Below are 19584 nucleotides of genomic sequence, written 5' to 3' on the forward strand. Positions count from 1 at the left end.
CCTGGAGAGGCTCAGACCTTGGGCTTGGTGCTTCCAGCGGCTGCGAGCAGTGGGAATGGGGGATTGGGGGGATTGGAGGAGTCGCCGGGTTCCAGCCAGCTGGAATTCCTGCGCCAGGAGCCAAGCGCGATTCCGCAATTCCATCCTTCCTTGGGGCAGGGACTGAGGCGCCTCCATCGCGCTGGGAATGTCTCCACTGGGCAAAAAGTGCTTTTTCCCCTCTCTGCTGTTCCTGGAAATGCTGGGAAGGGGGCGGGAGGAGCCCCCGCTGCAGCAGGAAGCACTCAGCCCTTCATCCTCTTAGCCGGTCCCGCTGCAATTACACCTCAATTAACCAAATTACTCCTCCGCTCCCCCTCCCTCCACCCCGGGGAGCCTCTGCCGGGAGCAGGAAGGGCTGGGAGAGGGATGGATCCCGGTGGGAGCCGCGCTTGGCTGCCGGGAACGGGGGGCTGGGGTCAATCCCACATTTTCTGAGCCGTGGGAGCTTCTCCCCCAGGGATTGCCGAGGGTTGAGGGGCTGAAAATGGTGCTGGAGAGGATCCAGAGCTGCCTCTGAGCATCTTTCCTGGTCAGGGAGGGAATTTTGGGAATGCTGAGGACCAGGCTGTGCTGCTTTTCCCTCTTGGAATTCGACGGGAATGACTCTTGGGCTCGGCAAGGATTTTGAACCATGTTTTATTATATGTTTAGTGTTTTCTCTATACAAAAAAATCCAGTCTTTTCTTTTTTTTCCAGTGATTCAAAAAAAAAAAAAAAGAAAAGGAAAAAGAAAAGAAAAGAAATCTGAGTAGTTTGGCCTTCTCTCATCTCTCATGCAGTCGGTTTAGAAGTCCTTAAATTAAACCCTTTTATTTTTCCCCTCCAGTCCATAAATCTTGCTGGAAACTGAATTTTTACAGCCTCAGCTTCACGTTTCTCACTGGAACAGGTGGGGTTAACGCAAAGGTGGTGGGTTTGTTTTTTCCTTTTCCTTCGCTTTTTTGGGGGGTTTTTTTGCTTTTTTTTTTGCTTTTAAAAAAAAGGCAAATAAATACACGGAATACTTGAGACCAGCCGGGAGGTTGGACAGAGAGGACGGACAGAGCGCGAGATATTTACAAATTAAATTAAAACAAAACAGTCCCGGGACTTTCTGTCGGATGTGAGCGGGAGGAACGGACATCGGGAATGATATTTGGGAGGGGGGACTTCGGTCTGGGGGTCTGACATGGAAATTTGGGGGTTTGACATGGAATTTTGGGTGGTTGCCATGGAATTTTGGGGGTCTGCCATGGAATTTTGAGGGCTGACACGGGACTTGGGGGGTTTGCCGTGGAATTTGGAGGTTTGAACCAGGATTTTGTGGGTTTGACACGGAATTTTGGGGTTCAACACAGACTCTTTAGGGTTTGACGTGGAATTTAGGGCTCTGACACGGAGTTTTGGGGGTCTGACACGGGGTTTAGACAGCGTCGAACAACCAAACCCCAACGCCCGATGCGAGGACACGGAGACACAGGCGAAGGGCGCTACTGATGCCGTGGGTGGCGTCGTGAGGACCAGGAAAGCGTCGTTATTCTCGTTAATAAAACAGCTTTTAGTGCAAGAAGTCGGAGGTGTCTCTTACTTTTTTTTTTTTTTTTTTTTTGGTCCTTTTTTGTTTGGTTTTTTTTTTTTTCCTTAATAAGGTTTTCTCTTTTTTTTTATTGCTTAACTGAAATCTTGGTTGCTGCAGGTACACGGAAAGCCTGGGCCCAGGAGGTGACGTCGCAGGTGGCACTCGCAGCTCTGCTGGGACCTGTGCGACGAGGAGAGGGTTTGGGATGTGCCAGGATGGGTGGTGGCGTTGGGATGTGCCAGGAAAAGTTGGTGGCATGGCTGGAATGAGCTCTGTGGTGGCCTTGGGTGACACTGCCCAGCTCCTCCCTTCTCCACCTGCTGTCCCTCAGATCCTGCTGGATCTCCCAGATCCAAGGTGACACCTGGATTTGGGATCTGTCACCTCCAGGAGGGCAATGCTGGCAGCGGGGACAGCATGTCCTGGTGTCTGGTTGGGTTTCTCCGAGCAGGATTTCGGGGTTTGGACCCAAATTCCGGCTTTTCCCACTGGTTTTGTGCCTCCAGCTGCGACGTCGCCTCAGGGAGAACGGGAGCAGCCTCCGGATCTGGGAAGCACAGCAGTATCCTCTCGTATCCCGAATTCCTGGCGTTTCTGTCGGCTGTCCCAAGGCTGGGTGCCAGGGAGGTCCCTGGATTCATCTCCAGGACATGGATGAGGTGTTGGCTCGGAATGTTGTAGGAACAGGACAAATCTGCACGTTTGGGGTAGAGCTCAGCTCCTGAGGGTGCTGGAATTTGGGGTTTGGTGTTGGAATTTGGGGTTTGGTGTTGGAATTTGGGGTCTGGCTCTTCCCTTTTTATTTACGAATTAGAAGTTGGCTCCTAATTTAAACCCTTGATGAAGGAAGGGTTATTTCTTCTGGAAAACCGGAAGTGTTCCCAGAGAGGCTGTGCAGATCCCAGGGAGGGATCGTTGTCCCTGTGGTGGGAATGGGAGCATCCCTGCTCGTCCTGGGGGTCACTACAGCAAGCAGGACAGGAGGTGGCCGGGATGTCCCCTCTGGAGAGGGGAAGGAGCAGCAGAGCAGCTCCCAGGGAGCGGGATCGGGATCAGGGTGGGGAAAGCCCCTCGGCACCACAAATCCTCGTGTGGATTCTCCATCCATCTCCTGCTCCAAGGATGCTCCCAGGACACGGTGTGGGTTCATCCCAGCCCTGTCTGGCTTTTTTGGGATCTGTGGGGTCACCCTGCGAGCGCTGTGGAAGGTTTGGGGTCAGGGCTTTGCTCCCCATGCAAACCTTGAACTTTACTCAAAGGAGTAACAGATGAGAAGCTCGGGATGAGTTTTTAACCTGAATTTTCTTTGGGCTCCAAAACTCCAGGAGGAAGTTCTGAAGAAACGTCAAAATTTCTGCTAAACCTTAAAAATGTTGAGTAATTTTTACACTGAGCTGAGACAGGGCTGTGAGTAACTTACACCGAGTTGTTCTTCCACCTCTGCATCTCCTCCCTCTTCTCATTACTCAAAGTACCCTGGGGGTAGGACTGGGAATTTTATGAGGGAATTTGGGATAAGGTTGGGCAGAGTCCAGCTCCTTCCCATTCCTCCATTTCCAAAGGGATGCTGCGAGGTTTCCTCAGGGATGAGGCGGCTCGGGAACACGGGTTTTAATGGGAATGGCACATCATGGATACCCGACACAGACCTGCTTCCAGCAATCCCGGCCAAATTCCCGGAGGTTTGGAGATGGTTTGTGGTCCCTGTCAGCTGGGCCACAAAGCAGAGAGGACTGGGAATGCTGGGAAGATCCCAGATCCAGAGGCTGGATTTGTTCCTCTCCTCATTTCCAGCAGTGCTTGGGCGGGAAGGTGCCCAAACTCAACCGGGAGTTGGGAATGGGGTGGGAATGGGATTGTCCCCGTGCCCAGGGGCGGTGTCACCTTTGGCCTGGGGGGTGTTTGCCTAAAAGCTGGATGGAATTCCGGGAGCTGCTGTCCCAAATGGGATGGGCAAGAGTGGGATCGGGGCGCTGCTGTGTCCACACTGAGGGTCACACTGGGGCTGCCCCTGCCAGGGGACACGGCTGGAGGGGACAAGGGACATCCCTGGGACAGCTCCCCCAGCTCTGGGAGCGGGCTCTGCCTCTTGACCCCAACCTAAACCCTGGAATTCCTTTGCTGTTTGTTTCATGGAACAATTTGGGTGGGAAGGGACCTTTTAAGGTCCCCAAATCCAACCCCATGAACTCCGTCTTCACCCCACGTTTGACCTATCAGAGAAGACAACCAAGATAAATGATAATTATTATTTTAAGGAAGGCATTTGCATTGGATTAATTTGCATCCATCTCTCTCGTCGGCCCGGTCTGGGCTCTTCCCGGGATCCATCGGGATGTGGCAAAGTCCCTCTCCACAATCCATAGCAGTGGGAGTATCCCTGTCACCGATGTGTCTCCAGAGCAGGAAGAAGAACTGCACGAATCCCGCTGCATCCCATCCAAAAACCCCTCCATCCTCCTCAGAAAAACAAAAGTAACAAAAGGAAAATCCATCTGAAAATCCATCTTTTCCGAAAGAAACCCAATCTGTCTCTCTCTCTCCGCGAAGGTACCTTTGGTTTCAAAAGTGCAGGAAGTGGGAAGATCCACGGGACGCAGTCTGTTAGGAACCCCTGCCTTCTACCCTGATCCATGCTGGGAGAGCCGGGAACGCTCCCAGATATCCCATTCCTACTGCTTGGGCGGATCCGAGGCCATCGGGGGCGTGGAAGCGGAGCGGGAAGAGCATCCTTGGAGTGACTCCCCGGGAAGTCTCAAGCTGTGTAAGGCATGTGAGGGAGTGCTCAGGGGGGTCGCTGAAATCCTGGGAGTCTCCAGGTGGGACGGGGGTCCCACGGTGGCTTGGCTGAGGGATGGAGGGGGGAAAGGCCACTGTCAGAAAGGAGGAAGGGGTTTGGTGGGAAAAACAGCGTCCGTCTGGCTCATCCCGGTGCCTCCGGAGGTGTGGATTCTAGTCCGGTGTTTCTTCCTTGTGGTGTGGCCCTGAATCCTTCAGGGAATCCTTCACCCGATCCCGGGGGGTTTTTCCATCCTCACCAACTGGCTTGGATTATTTTTCTGTTAATCATTCTGGTCTCCTCGTCCTATCCTGATCCCGCTCCTGCTTCCAGGCCCTCTTTGCTACATAGGATTTATGGAGTTGCCTTGAAAAGAAAGCAGGCGTGGGGTGGGGGGGTGGCTCCCCCCAAAATCCCTACAAAGCAAATTTAAACCCAAAAAGGTTTTTCTGCAGTGCTGTTACCCCGGGCTCGGCGGGGGAGAGGCTCCTCCCTGTCCTTCCACAAACCCCACAGATTCCTCCATAACCTCTTCTCCTCCCAGGACGCTCCAGAGCCCGGTGGGAATGGGGGACGAACTCCCTGTGGGTTTTCCCAGCCTCAGCATGGACAAACCCCGGTGCTGAGGGAGGTGGTGGGGACCTGTTCTTCCCTGCATAGGTTTTTTCAGGAAGGAGGGTTTTTTGGGAGAGGTTATGGGCAAGGTGCTGCCGTGAGGATGGACGGCTCAATAATCCAGTGTTTTCACCCCAAAATCCACCCCTTTCCTCCTTCCGTGCCTTTGCTCTGCCCAGGCCCTTCTCACTGCTCTTCCCTCCCCCACATTCTTTGATTTCTTTTCCCCCTCCCCTCTGATCCAGAACCTTCCTGGAAAAATGAAACCCAAAAATTTGGAGCTCCCTCCTAAAAGAACAAATAAAGCCTCGGGGAGCCGAGCCCAGCACGGGGCCCCTCCGAGCTGGCCCTGAGGCAGCCCCAAACTGGGGAGCAACCCCAAAAACTGGAGAGCAGCTCCAAAACTGGGGAGCAACCTCAAACTGGAGATCAACCCCAAAACCGGGGTGCAGCCCCAAAACTGAAGAGTAGCCCCAAAACTGGGGTGCAGCCCCAAACTGAGGAGCAGCCCCAAAACTGGGGTGCAGCCCCAAACTGGGGAGCAGCTCAAGCATCTCCTCTCCTCCAGCCGCTCCAGCCCAGCCCCAATTCCCGCTCCAGCTCCCGCTCCCGCCCCGTGCGTCCTTTGCCGTTGGCTCATTTGCTAAGGATAAATGGCATCGGCGGCCGCCTGGGCTGCCTGGTTGCTTGGAATTTTTTCTTTTTTCCCTTTTTTTTTTTTTTTTTTTATTTTTTTTCCTTATTTTTAATATTTTTTCTCTATTTTTGTGGTTTTTAGTCCCTGCTTGGTTCCCTTCCCTGTCGGAGGCAGCGGCGGCTGCCAGCGGAACCCCCGGCCGCTCCGAACCCCTCGGGCTGTGGGTGCTTTTCCCGGCGGTTTTTGCTATGCCAAGGAATAAATGGCGTTGACGGGGGACGTGGCTTCGGAGCTCTCGTTGCCCTCGGTCTCCTCCTTGTCCTTCTTGACCGTGTACTGGCCGATGAAGGAGCCGTCCTCGTTGAACTGCCCCTCGCCCCCTTCTCCGTAGTCCACCAAGCTGTCGTCGCTCTCCTGCTGCTTTATCGTCCCGTCCAGCGAGGTCTGGCTGTTGGGAAGAGGTTTGTTGTCTTCATCGCTGGCAGCAGAAGACAGACAGACACGGCAAGCGTTGAGAAACGGGGCCGAAAACCTTCCCCCAAGGCATGGAGATCCTAAATCAATCCACACTCGGGAATACGGCTCGGCAGAGCCCCAAAAACCGGGGGTGTGTCCGGGTGTGGGTGGAGGGTTGGGGGGGTGTGGGAGGTGAAGGTGGTTGGGATGTCTGAACACCCAATTTGGCGATTTTTCAGCTTGGAAATCAAATTTCTTCACCTCGATTTCCTCATCTCAAATTGCTTAACCTCAGTTTCCTCATCTCGATTCCTTTACCTCGATTTCTTTGTCTCAGTTTCTAAATCTCAATTTATTAACCTCGATTTCTAAATCTCAGTTTATTAATCTCAGTTCCTTACTCTCAGTTTCTAAACCTCAATTTTCTAACCTCAATTTCTTGACCTCGATTTCTTAACCTCAATACTCCACCCAAAACTTGGATTAATGGGACGGGATGAGCATCAGGGATATTCTTCCCTTGGCACCGCTCGGATTCTTTCTCTCTCTCTCTCTCAGTGCTTTAGCCCCCCTTGGGTAACCTGGTTTAATGGTTTGTTCCCAGATTTCCTTGAGAAAATACAGGTTTTCCTTGAAAAACCACGGTTTTCCTTGAAAAACCATAGGTTTTTCTTGGAAAGCACGGTTTTTCCTTGAAAAAAAATGCAGTTTTTCCTTGAAAAACCACAGTTTTTCCTTGAAAAAACCACATGCAATGGGGAGCACTGCGAGGGGGGTATGTTTAGGATGCCAAGTTCTGGGCAACTTCCGAAACTCCTGGGAATTCACCTTTCCCAGTTTATTTCTGGGCATTTTTCTTTGCTCACTTTGGGTTTTTCTCCTTTTCACTAAAAGCCAGGTCACTTTAAAAATAAAGAGTTCAACCCAGAAGGGAACATTTTGGGAAGGATGACAGTGGGTTGCTCCAAATTGATATAAAAAATTCATTTTTATATGCGCTATTCCTTAGTTCATGCAAATTCTGTCATACTCCTGAAGATATCCCTGAACTATTTCTCCTCCCGCCTCCACTCCTGTCTTTTTCCAGTTGTTTTTTTTAGCCCGGGATTCGCCAGGTTCGCTCCATTCTGTCCCTTTATTTTCCTAAAAATTGGTGAAAATATTGGGATTTTTTTGCACTTTGCTTGGGCTCTGGAGCTGGGCAAGGCATTAATTTTCCCTCATTCCATGGGATTAATTCTCCCTCATTCCATGGAATGAATCAGCTCCCTGAAGTGGGAGAGGAATTTGGGATCCCGCGGTTTCCGAGGGGTTTCCTCGGATCGGCACTTTGGGAATTCAATGATAACACAACCCCAATATTTGAGACCTTCTGTTAACTTGGCATCACAACAAAAAAATTAATTCATTAGCTCTGGAAGCAGCTCTTTTTTTGTGGGAAAAGGAGGAATAATTCCGTGTGGAAGCAGGACTGGTTAGAAAGCCCCAAAAACGCCGACGGGAGAGTGGCAAAACGCAGATCCTTAATACCCAACATCCCCTCCCAAACTTTGTGGGGCAGCTTGAGCCGGACCCGGATCATCCCTAATGGGAGAGTTTGCAGCACCAAATTCCCGCCAGGAATGCGTTCCTGGAGAATTCCCGCTGGTTTTACCTCTCTCCAGGGCCGTTTATCCTGTTAGCGCATTAGCAGGGAGCAGTGGTTTTCCATCAGCTCCTGATGGGATCTAACCACGTTAAAATGGATTTCTGGGAGCTTGGCTGAGCCTGGCATTAGGGAGCCATGTGGGAAATGCTGTCCTGAGTCCCATAAATCATCGGGAAAAGGGGGAGGCTGGAGCCGGAGGGAGGATTTTCAGGACTAACAGTGGCCAGACCAGTCAGGATCCAGCGGTTTTGGCCCGTGTCCCTTGTCCCCATCCCCTGGGATGCACTTTTTCTTGGAAAACCACAGTTTTTCCTTGAAAAAATGCAGTTTTCCTTGAAAAACCAGAGTTTTCCTCGAAAAAACACAATTTTTCCTTGAAAATCCATGTTTTCCTTGAAAAACAGCCACATGCATTCCCAAGCTCAATCCTGCTCCACCAGGAGGGATCAGCAGCTGGAGCTGGGGGGGCCTGGCTGGATTTGGGGGGGACCCCCAGCTCACGGAGCAATTCCGAGCAGGATCTGGCTCTCCGGAAGCCCCAACAGCAGCGGGAATTAGAGGGATCTTGTTTGATGTGTTAGGCAGGGACGTGGGAACGGGGACGGGGGAGTTTTGGCTGTGAAGAAATTAAAGGAAGGAGGGAGGGAGGGAGGAATTCGGAAGGAAGGAAGGAATTCGGAAGGAAGGAAGGAATTCGGAAGGAATGAAGGAATTCGGAAGGAAGGAATTCAGAAGGAAGGAAGGTAAAATTCCCAAAAAAAGCGGAATGTGCCGGACTTCTGGCAGCACGAGGTCCTACCTTTCAAGAGACCTTCACGGTCCATGTGGATAGACCAGGTGAAAAGGAGGAGAAGGAATGGGAATAAAACAGAGAGAAGCAGAAAGAGCCTGATCAGAGAGAGAAATGAGGAGGTTCTGCATTCACAGGGGCAGTGCTACATCCGAAAAAACCAAAAAAACCCGGGAATTGTCGCCTCGTTATACCAAATGGAGCCGGGAGAACCCTTCCAGGTGGGATTGGCCCCCTTGGGTTCCCCCAGGAAGCCATCCCAGCATGGAAAGGGTCATCCTAGAAGGACTGGGGGTGATGGCCAGGGGACAGTGGTGGCTCTGGGGACCCGCATGCAGCAGGACAAGGGTGCCTGGGTTCACCCCAGTGTCCTGCTGCGATTCCTTGGAATGGCCCTATGGATAAACCTGCACCTTCCCAGAGCCTTTCCAGAGCTTTCCTCCCTCACGAGGCTCCGGGGACGGTTCTGTGTCCTCCCCTCTGGCTGCCTGCTGAGATGTCCCCTCCTGGTGAGCGGCACTGCCTGCACCGTGTCACCTGTGCCGTTATCCTGGCCCTGGCCTGGAATCCGGAGCCTAAATCCACTCGGCTTCCCCTTCCCAGCATCCAGAGTTTCCAGCCGCCTCCGCCACGGGCAGCATGGAACATTTGGTATAATGAGGCACCGGCACTGGCACGGAATATCCATGGATAATGGTCCCTGCTTGGAAAGGAGCTTCCCTGCTCGGGACCACCATTATCCCGGGATTGGGGCAGAGATGTGATGGGATCTCGGAATGAGGAGCTCGGAGAGTGGCATGCACAGGGCGCTGGGGACGTGAGGGTGACGAGGGCACAGCAGCCATGCCATGGGGAGGAGGGGACGGGAGCCAGGATGGGCTCAGTTCCTGCCCTTCCCTGAAATCCTAAATCCTCCCGGAGCCCGGCCCTGCAATCAGCCCCAAGCTCGATCAGCCAACAGCTCCAGCCTCCGGCTTCACCTTCCCTTCTGCCTCCCAGAGGGAAACCTCCTGGAATTCTCCCAGGAATCCTGGTGTTCCTCAGGAGGAGGGGGCAAAGTTTGTGGGTTGTTGGCTTTTTTTTTGGTTGTTCTTATTTGATTGGGGTTTTCCCCCTTTATTTACTTCATAAAACTCCACGGACTCCATCCCGGAGTTTTGTTGTCCTTCCACTGACTCGTGCCTTCCCTTTGGAAATTTTGGGAACGGGGCTGTCTGTGAAAGTCAGAGCTCCAGCTGAGCAGAAGGATGAAGGATTGACCCCAATCCTTCCCCTTCCCTGGAAGGAAACACCCCTTGGATGGTGCCAGGGAATTGGTGCCAGCCATTCCAAGAGCTTGGATTCCCCTCAGGGCCAGGCAAGGAGTGCCTGGCTATGGATTTGCCTCGGGAATGGTGGATGGGGCCGGGAGGGGTTGGATGGACCTCTCTTCGTGGGCTCTGGAGAAGCAGAGCCGGGAAATCCGTGAGTGCTGCCAGAAGCTCGGCCAGGGGGAATCCCTGTGGGAATGGGGGGTTCAGGCTTCCCACAAACCATCCCACAAACCATCCCACAAATCTGGGAAGCACGAGGCTCCCGATCCTGACTGGAATTGTTTGGGGCCGGGCTGTGCCCTGGTTATGGCTCGTTCCTGTGCCGGGAGCAGCCTATAAAATCCTGCCTGGGAAGGGATGGCTCTGACCCCAAAACCTGCAGCGGGACCAGGCTGGGCTCGTTCCTCCTCTGCTGTTTTCCCTGTCCCAGCATGGAATCCGAAGGAAACATCCCAAAAGTTTACAGGTGGATTTTTTTGCCAGCCCTGGCAGTGCTGAGCAGCAGGGAGGGGAGGAAGGTGAGGAAGGAACACCGCCCCTGGGTGTTTTTTAGGACATTCAGGAATGTCAGCCTTTCCTTACAAAATCCTGACGGGATGTGTTTGTATTCCGTGTTTTTTGGGAGTCTGGGGAGCTTAATGGAATCCTTTGGAATAAAAAAAACCCCCTCTGAAATGGAGTTTCTGCACCTCTGACAAAATAAATGTGATCCCTGGTTCTGCTCCTTTTCTGTTTCTGATTCATTTTTTCCCCCTAAATCCTTTGGCAGAATCAGTTCTTATTCCCTTCCTGAATCCCAAACAAATCCATCCCATGCTGGGAATGACACAGGATTGAATGAAACCCCTGGTTTAAATCAGGAGGAAAATTCCCCTTGGGTTTTGCCTCCAGCTCAGGTGGGAAATGGGAATTTGAATTCTTTAAGGAATTCAAATATCCCAGATCCCCTCAGCTGCCAGGTGAGCCCTGACAGCGGGACCGGCTCCTGGGGAATCACGGAGAGCTGGGAATGCTTGGGAGGCTCCTGTCCCTTTCTGACACATCCCGGGAGTTTTCCTGGAGGGAAAAAGGCTCTGCTGCCCTTTGAGGGTGACATTTGCGTGCGAAGAGTGGGATGGAGCCGGGGAAGTCGGAGAGGTTCTGGCTGAATCCCTGCTGGAGCCCTCACAGGGGTTTTTATGGGATTGTGTGGGGCTGGAATGCAGGCAGACCCCAAATCATTCCCCTTTCCTGCTTCCAGGGCTGATCCCAACAGAGCTTTGGGAGGAATGTGCCATGGATATTCCTTTATGGGAAGGAGAGGGGCTGAGCTCTGGGGTGAGACTCCAGAAATACCCTCAGGCTGCTACAAAGTTGGGGGTTTTGGGGGGTTTTATGTGTCAGGAGTTCTATTAAGGTTGATCTGCTCCTGGTGGGAGCTGTCCCATGGAGCTGATTCCAGAATCCCAGCTCTGCTCCCGACAGAACTTTGGACATTTCTCCTTTAGGATGCTGCAGAAATACCCTCAGGCTGCTACAGGGTTCGGGTTTTTGGAGTGATTTCTGGCGTTTCATGTGTCACAAGTTCCATTAAGGTCGGTTTAGTCCTGCTGGGAGCTGTCCGAGGTCGCCGATTCCAGAATCCCAGGAACAGGAGGCGGAACCCCACAACCTGGCGGCTCTGGCAGCGCTTTGGGAGCCGTTTCCTTCGGGAATTACAGCGGGAAGGCGGCAGGAGGAGGGAAGGGGGGACAGGGATGGTTCCGGGGGATTTGTGGCACCACAGGGTGGGGGAGGGGGGCTGTGATGGTGGGGGAGGGGCTGATGGGGGGGGGGTCCGACATTCCATGGGATCCTACCTGTAGTCGAAGGATCCGTCCTCCACGTTCTTGTCCTCGGGATTGAGGTGCTCGTCCTTGTTGTCCCGCACTGCGAAGGAGCAGAGCCCCCCCAGTTAAACCAGTAAGGATTGAAAGGGTTTGGGAATGGGCAGGAGCTGGGGAAGGGTCCTGGGGTGTCCCTGAGGGGGAAGAGCTTGGGCAGGTGAAAACTGCACCGGGGAGGGCTGGAGAAGGGTTACACAGGGGTTACACAGGGGTTACACAAAGGGTTTGCAAAGGGGTTATGAAGGGTTTGTAAAGTGAAAAAGGGATTGAAAAGGGATTGAAAAGGATTTATAAAGGGTTTGTAACCGGTTTGTAAAGGGTTTGTAAAGGGTTTGTAAAGGGTTTACAAAGGGATTGCAAAGGGGTTACAAAGGGATTGCAAAGGGGTTACAAAGGGATTGCAAAGGTCTGACACGGTTTACAAAGGGGTTACAAAAGGATTTGAAAAGGGTTTGTGAAGGGTTTAGAAAGGGCTTACAAAGGGTTTACAAAGGGTTTACAAAGGGTTTACAAAAGGTTTATAAAGGGTTTGAAAAGGGTTTACAAAGAGTTTGCAAAGGACTGACAAAGAGCTTACAAAGGGTTTACAAAGGGTTTACAAAGGGTTTATAAAGGATTTGCAAAGGACGCTGCAGTGGTGGCACCTCAGGCACACCAGGCAAGGAGGGGATGTGTTAATTGCGGGATTTTCTTAATTAAAAAAAAAGATTTCTGATTTATTTTATAAAATCCTAAATAACAAACGCCTTCTAAGCAACAAATATTAATGGAATAAATTAAACATGAATCGCTTTTATTAGTAAACAACCTCATGTAAATAAGAATGAATTATTATTTATAATTATTCATAATTTATTTTATATTTATTATATGGTATTCTATTATCTCATACTATATTATATTGTATATTATTATATTACGTTATTATATTGTCATATTATTATAATACAATATAATATAATATAAATATAATATAATATAATACCATAATATTATTATAGTATTATATGATATAATTTTATTTATAGTTATTTATAATTTATAATTATTATAATTTATGCTTCTTATAATTTTCTATGTGCTTGATATAAAATCCTCTATATACACGATACATCCTTTTATACAAATCCATTTATAAATACAAAAATTACATTTCTCTATCAATTTATATCCCTAAATTCCCACTACAGAAGGATCAACCCCTCACAATCCCATCTCTCCTACACCTGCATTATCCTCAAAAATTCCTGAGCCTGCTTAAACCTCGGGAATGGCTGTTCCCAGCTCTCACCTGGATATTCCCCACCACTGGAGTATCCCCAAGAATCCCAAGCCTGCTTAAACCTTGGGAATGCCCATTCCCATCCTCACCTGGATATTCCCCACCGCTGGAATATCCCCAAGAATCCCAAGCCTGTTTATCCCTTGGGAATGCCCATTCCCATCCTCACCTGGATACTTCCCGCCGCGGCTCCTCTTGATGAAGCAGACGATGAGCAGGATGAGCACGAGGAGGGCGATGGCGCACATGAGGCCGATGAACCAGCCCTGCGTGGCGATGTCCACCTGGTTCTTGGTGTAGGCTGCGGGAAAAAGGGGAAAACATTCCTAAGGAACGGAGCGGAGCCCGCAGGGAAATGGAGGAAGGAGGAATTCAGGGCGCTGGCTTGGGAATTTTCTTTCGTTTGGGTGTGTCTGGGTGTGTGGTTGAAGTTGTAGCTCAGGGATTTGTGTTTCTTTGGTGGTTCTTGGTGATTTTTTTGGTGGTTTTGGTGGATTTTTGAGGGGGTTTTGGTGGATTTTTGAGGGGTTTTGGTGGCTTTTTGGTGTTTCTTCAGTGTATGTTGATTTTTTTTTGGGGGGGTTCTTTGGGGTTTTTTTGTGGAGTTTTTTGTGGGTTTTAGGTGGTTTTTTGGCAGTATTTTGGTGGGTTTTTTGGTATTTTATTGGGTTTTGTCAGTGTTTTTTGGTGGTTTTTTCTATGGTTTTTTTGGTGGTTTTTGGTGGATTTTTGGTGGTTTTTAGAGGTTTTTTGATGGCTTTTTCATGGTTTTCTTTTCCTTTTATGATGGAAAATCAAATCAGTTTTATCAGGAGCTTTGAAAAGTGAAGGAACCCAACAGAAAGGAAAATCCGGGAAAAGGGAATTGCAAATAAAGGTGAAAGAAGCTGGGGAAGGAATCTGATGGAATTTGCTGCATCTGAAAACTGCCCTGGGTGTGGGAAGACCCAAGAGAAACATTCCCAGTTCCAAGGGATTTTGGGCAGCACCGCTGGATCAGGGAATTGCTGAGCCCTGAGGGTTCACTGGCAGCCTTGAACTGGGATGAACTGGGATGAACTGAAGAGGGGTCTGATAGCTCCACATGTTTTCTCCTGGAGCACATTCCTGTTCCCAGCGCCTTCCCAAGGCTCCTGCCTGTTTATAGGATTTAATTCCAAGTCCTGTTCCCATCCTCCAGCTCCCGTGTCCTCCCTGCCATTCCCAGCTCTCCCACACGGTCAGACAGACAAATCCATGGCCTAAAAATAGCTCCAACGCTGCCTTTTCCAGCCTCTCCTTGGAATTCAGCGAGGCAGAGGAGAAAATAACCTTCAGCGCAGCAGCGGGGGCTGGATTTATCCCGGATGAGGGAAAACGGAGACGTTCCTGGTGGGAATGTGGGAGAACCAGGGTGGCTGGGATGGGATTGGGAATGGAGATGGGCAGGAGAGAGCAGGGAGTATCCTGAAAATCTGGCAAGAAAAAAGATGGATGAAGAAAGCAGGGAACTCAATGGGTTTGGAGGGAAAGGAGCTTGGAAGAGAGGCAGCAATGGGAAAAATGGGATGGATGGGCAAAAATTCCTAACCCACAACATTTCAGGGATCAAACTGTGCGTATTCCATCGGAACTGAGCCCAAGAGAAGAAGTCATCTCCTCAGGATGAAATCCAGAGAATTGCAGGCAAACCACGGCAAGGAAATTCGGATTAAAGAGGACAATGGCACGAAGGAGAATCTTTGGTCAAGAAACGATGCTGAACCCAGAATATTTTGTGGGGTTTGAGCAGCACCGAGGGTGGAAGGAGCTGCCTGATGCTTCCTTTGGCTGCTTTCCCCTCCAACACTGCTAAATCCCACACTTCCTTTATCCCAGCCTGAGCTCCGGAGTCCTCGTGGATGCGCTTTTAGATGGAGAGAACGAGACGATGACAAAGGAATGGCTTCGATTATCCGAGTGCTCGGGGCGGGAAGGGGAAGGAAGCAATGCCAGAAAGGTCAGAGATGGAAAAAATCCCATGACCAGTGATGGGATGGGGTTTTTCCAGGGAGAAACAAAGAGGGTCTTCAAAAGATGAAATTCCAGAGAGGCCTGAGAGGTGGGATGAGGGTTGGAGCTGAGTTTGGAAAGGAGGGAGGATTTAAAACCCCAAGCGCCCAGAAGATCTCACAAGAGGATGAGGGCACTGCCTGTAGGGAAGGGGATAATTTCCATCCTTCCCAAAAAAAGGGGGCTAACTTCCATCCTTCCCAAAAAAAGGGGCTAACTTCCATCCTTCCCAAAAAAGCAACACCTGAGGACCAAATCAAATCCCAGCAAAGGTGGATTTGGGGTAAACGAGTGACTGTCATTGCAGCAGTGGGGACAGGAAGGTTTGAAGCCCGTGGCTGCCCCAGGAGATTTTGTGATTTGCTTTAAGGTGAGGCCAACCTCAAGGGAAAACATGAAAGCAGCTGCGGGAACTGACAGGTCCTGATTGGAATTGCAGCTGCAGAGCCTTTTTTAAAATAATTAATGATAATTTCACGTCAGAAAATTCGTTAGCTCAGAGTCATCATTGATGTGCCAGGAGCAGAGCTCAGCTCCACCGAGATTTTTGTCTTGGATTGCAAAGGAGATCTTTGGGAGTGAAAAGTCCCCTCTGGCTCCAGCCTTGTGTGATCCTATTCCCAGAATCCCAGGATCACTGAGGCTGGAAAATCCCTCCAGGATCATCGAGTCCGAGCTGTGCCCGATCCCCACCCTGAGCACTCAGTGCCACGTCCAGGTGACACCTCCAGGGATGGGCACTCCAAACCTCCCTGGGAAGCCCTTTCCAACCCTTTCCATGAGGAAATTCCTGCTGATGTCCAACCTGAGCCTCCCCTGGCCCAGCCTGAGGCCGTTCCCTCTCCTCCTGTCCCTGTTCCCTGGGATAAAATCCCACCAGGGAGTTGTGCAGAGCCAGAAATCCCCCCGGAGCCTCCTTTTCTGCAGGCTGAGCCCCCTCAGGAAGTCTCTATCCCCTTCTCCATCTCCATTCCCATCTCTGGACGCTCTTCCCAGTGTTTGGACAAGCCGAGGAACCCATTTATTTATTTAAAATTTAGCAGACCTCCTTCTACTCCGCTATTTTTGTCATTTCCAAGTGCCCTTTGCTCCTGGGAGGAATTTTGTCGGCTTAATGAGCTGCCAGTTAATCAGGAGCAAAATCAGAGCTCGGCCTCCTGCAGGGGAATATTTCTTATTTATCTGCCCCCAGCCTGAAGAAACCTTTAGAACAATGATTTACAAGATTTAAATAAAACCCCCCCAGACCCCCAAAACTGCACGGTTCCTTTTCATCCAAAGCATTCCCGATGCCATAGGATTGTCAGCGGGGGCCCGGCACTTGTGTCAGCAGCATCCAGCCAGGAGAGAAATGGATGTGGAGCGTTTATTCCTGCGGGGAAGGCGACAGCTCCGTGCATCCCACAGGGCTCAGGTCAGCACCAGCCTCAATCCCGGGGATAAAGGTGGCCCCATCCCTTATTCTCCATGAAAATATCAGTAGGAACCTCTCAATTATGGAAAATATATGCAGAGTCTTCCCAGCAGGAATCAGCCAAGGATATTGTGCTTTTTTTCCCCGTTTTTTTTAATGATTCCCGGCCCCTTGCTGTCCCTTCGGTCCCCCCACGGATCCCGAAGTGGGGGAAAAGCAGGGGAGGAAGGAAGAGGCGGGTCCAGGTTGGGAATGGTTATCCAGAGGGACAAAATGGTTATCCAGAGGGATAACTCGCGGGTAGGGTGGGAGCTGACGGAAATTTCGGACTCAGGGAAAGATCCGGAAGCAGAAACAAAACTGGGGATTTAACACAACAACTGGAGCTGTGCTGGGAGGGGTCTGTGTCCAAAATCAGCTCTGATGTGTGGGATCAGAATATTCCAGGGGCTGCTGTGCCGTGGATTCGCTCAACCCTGGAGCGGTTTGGGGACAGAGCCGAGGGCAGCACTCGCTGGGGGTTTGTTGGCGTTGAGAAGGGTTGGACACCCCAAAACCACCTGGATGTGGCACCCGGGGACGTGGTGGCCTTGGCAGTGCCAGGGGAATGGTGGGACTCGATGATCGCAGAGGTTTTTCCAACCTTGATTCCATGGAACACCGGCGGCTGCCATCTGCCCCCGCCTGGGAATTACGCGGCGGCATTCCAGATTTTCTGCTGATTTCAGATGAGCACGGGGGTGTGTGGGGAGCTCTGCTCCCCAGTTCCTGCAGCTCTCCCTCACTGGGATTCCCATTTTCCTTTTGCCCTTCCCGGAGGAGCCTGGAAATTGCCAGAGCTTCCCATCCCACGGCTGGAGCCGAGCAAAACTATTTGAATTCCTTGGAAATCCCCACCTCTACCCACGGCACTGTCAGGGAGGCTGCTCCGGTGTTTCCTGCTCCGCAGAGTTCCAGCGGAGTGTTTGACAGGAGCTGGGCACAGATCCCTATGGAAAAGCCCCGGGTGGATAGGAAGGGATTTAGGGCTGTTTGGATTTCCTGGGAATCATCGGGAGGGAGCAGCAGAGTTTTACAAACAGATAAAGCTCCTGTGGGACAAAGGTGGGAGCGTCTGGAGCCGGGTGGGAAATAGGGGAATCCATAACGAGGAAGACGTGGAAACCACACAGATACAAAGCCTGGCAAATTCCCCACCAAGTGCCAGAGGAAACATCCCAGGAGGATGGAAATCCCTAAGGATTCACTCGTGCCAACACCACATTCCCACTCCCAGTGCATCATCCCATCAGTGACATCTCTGAGATGTCACTCGTGCACGGGGGGGCCGCAAGCAGAGGCTGTGACAACATGAACGCTTTCTCCTCCCTTTCCTCCATCCCAAGGGATCCCTATCCCGAGGAATCCCCATCCAAAGGGATCCCCATCCCTTCCTGGGATCCTCCTCATCCGCGCAACGCCGAGCAAGCCCTGGGTTGAGAAATGCCGCGAGTCGAGGGCAGTGGGATGAGGGATTTCCATGCAGCCATGGCCGAAGCACCATGGGGATGGCTGGGCCATGCCGGGGCCATGCCGGGGACGGTCTGGGGACGCTCTGGGGACACGCGGCCGACGCCCGTCTCACCTGAGCTGGTGGTAAAGGTAATGTACGAGTGCTCGCTGGGGTGGGACCATATGGGGAACACCCACAGCTTGTACATCATCCCCGGCGTCAGATCCGCCAGCTGCACCGAGGACGGGCCCTGAGCCTTAACGGGGATTGATTTCTCTGTCTTGTTACCTGGGGAACAGAAACCGCACATCAAACCCTGCCCGGACACCCCGCGGGGACACCGGGGACACCGCGGCCCAGGTGTGGGGCTGGCCCTGAGGGCTGGCCAGGAATGACGCGGCTCCCGGGGCAGGGAGCTGCTGGTTTGGGGCCGGTACCAGAACCAAAGAGTTGCTGGTTTGGGGTTGGTACTGGAGCCAAGAGTTGCTGGTTTGGGATCATTTCCTGAACCAAGGAGCTGCTGATTTGGGATTGTGACACCGGGGGCAAGGCGGTGTGATATCCCTGGGGATTGAGTGGGAATTACATGGCTCCAGGGACAAGGAGCTGCTGGTTTGGGATCGTTTCCCAAGCCAAGAACTGCTGGTTTGGGATTAGTACCCGAGCCAAGGAGCTGCTGGTTTGGGGTCACTACTCTGGGGACAAGGAGGTGCTGATGTGGGGTCGTTACCCACTGGGAATTGAGGCTAGGTGGGGGTTGTGCTGCATCCCTGCTTGCCACACCGGGAAAAAAATTCCTGGGAGCTGTTTGGGTCTCTCCCTAAGTTAAAGCCTCCATAGGTTCTTTACCTGCCCAGCTTCAGATCTGGATTTTTGGGATTTTACCATAAAAACACTGGAATTTGCCTGGTCAGACCCAGCTGGGTGAAGGAGATACAGGATTGGGGTTTGGTGCTGTTGGGAGTGGTACCTGTGCTCCAGGTGTGCTCCAGGTGTGCTCCAGGTGTGCTCCAGCTGGGCTGGAGACTTTGGATGAGCTGGATAATTATTAACGATCCTTTGGATCTGCTTTCGGGGGAGAGTTTGGCCCCGTGACTCAACTAGGGATGGTCACGGGCTGGTTTCTCCCAGGTTCTTTCCAAGAACGACCTGTTGAGCCGGGAATAATTTGCTCACGAGCTTAATCCTGAGCATTATCCACGGAATCCCAGAAAACCTGCACTGGGGCCTGGATTCATGGCTCAGCAGGGAAGGAGAAATGTGGCTTTGAGGGTTTTGCTCCTTCGAATGCCACCAAAAAGTGGTGGAAAACCACAACTCTCCAGAAAGGGCTGAAATATCCAAGATTTCCTCCCTCAGACAGATTTGGAGAGGGAATCCCAAGGGATTGCTGCTGTTGCAGCACGGATTCAGCACCTGGACCTGATCCTTGTGCTTCCCAGTGACTGCGGAAAAATAGGGGTGGGTTGGGAGCTGGAATATTTGGGATTTAGGGCCTGGCAGGCTCATGCATATCCTAAAATATGGGAATTTTGGACACCAGACAGTGGTTTTGCACAGAGGATCGTCTCAAGGGCAATTCAAGGTCATCTCCTGAGGGAAGCTGGAAAGGCCGGGAGGGGTTTCCTGCCGGGAATTACAAGCGGTTTATTTGAAATGCCG

General features: G+C 51.5%; 1 protein-coding gene across 4 annotated transcripts; it reads right to left on the bottom strand.

Moving 5' to 3' along the window:
* Positions 1 to 662: 662 nt before the first annotated feature.
* Positions 663 to 19463, bottom strand: LOC121672505 (neurofascin-like). 4 transcript variants are annotated; one of them, XM_042045174.1, is made up of 5 exons: positions 18055 to 19463; positions 13155 to 13286; positions 11677 to 11746; positions 8535 to 8546; positions 663 to 6079 (listed from the first exon to the last, which is right to left on the bottom strand). In XM_042045174.1, exons 1-5 carry the CDS (start codon positions 18230 to 18232, stop codon positions 5878 to 5880), a joined length of 594 nt encoding a protein of 197 aa, XP_041901108.1. In that variant the 5' UTR covers positions 18233 to 19463; the 3' UTR covers positions 663 to 5877. The 4 variants fall into 4 exon arrangements, with proteins under 4 accessions (XP_041901108.1, XP_041901106.1, XP_041901109.1 ...); XM_042045172.1 differs by having other exon boundaries at positions 663 to 6109; positions 18055 to 19461; XM_042045175.1 differs by lacking the exon at positions 8535 to 8546 and having other exon boundaries at positions 18055 to 19462.
* Positions 19464 to 19584: the final 121 nt, after the last annotated feature.

The sequence above is a fragment of the Corvus kubaryi genome, unplaced genomic scaffold (assembly GCF_017639235.1).
Source record: "Corvus kubaryi isolate FWS band 111438036 unplaced genomic scaffold, C.kubaryi_AGA036_p1.0 62631, whole genome shotgun sequence".
Lineage (NCBI taxonomy): Eukaryota > Metazoa > Chordata > Aves > Passeriformes > Corvidae > Corvus > Corvus kubaryi.

What these genes read in the sequence shown, in the direction of transcription:
- LOC121672505 (XM_042045172.1), bottom strand. Translation starts at nt 18,232, where the DNA reads ATGTGCGGTTTCTGTTCCCCAGGTAACAAGACAGAGAAATCAATCCCC. An exon ending in TACCTTTACCACCAGCTCAG is followed by an intron (nt 13,287 to 18,054) that starts GTGAGACGGGCG and finishes TTTTTCCCGCAG; the next exon opens with CCTACACCAAGAACCAGGTG. An exon ending in CCGCGGCGGGAAGTATCCAG is followed by an intron (nt 11,747 to 13,154) that starts GTGAGGATGGGA and finishes GCTCCTTCGCAG; the next exon opens with TGCGGGACAACAAGGACGAG.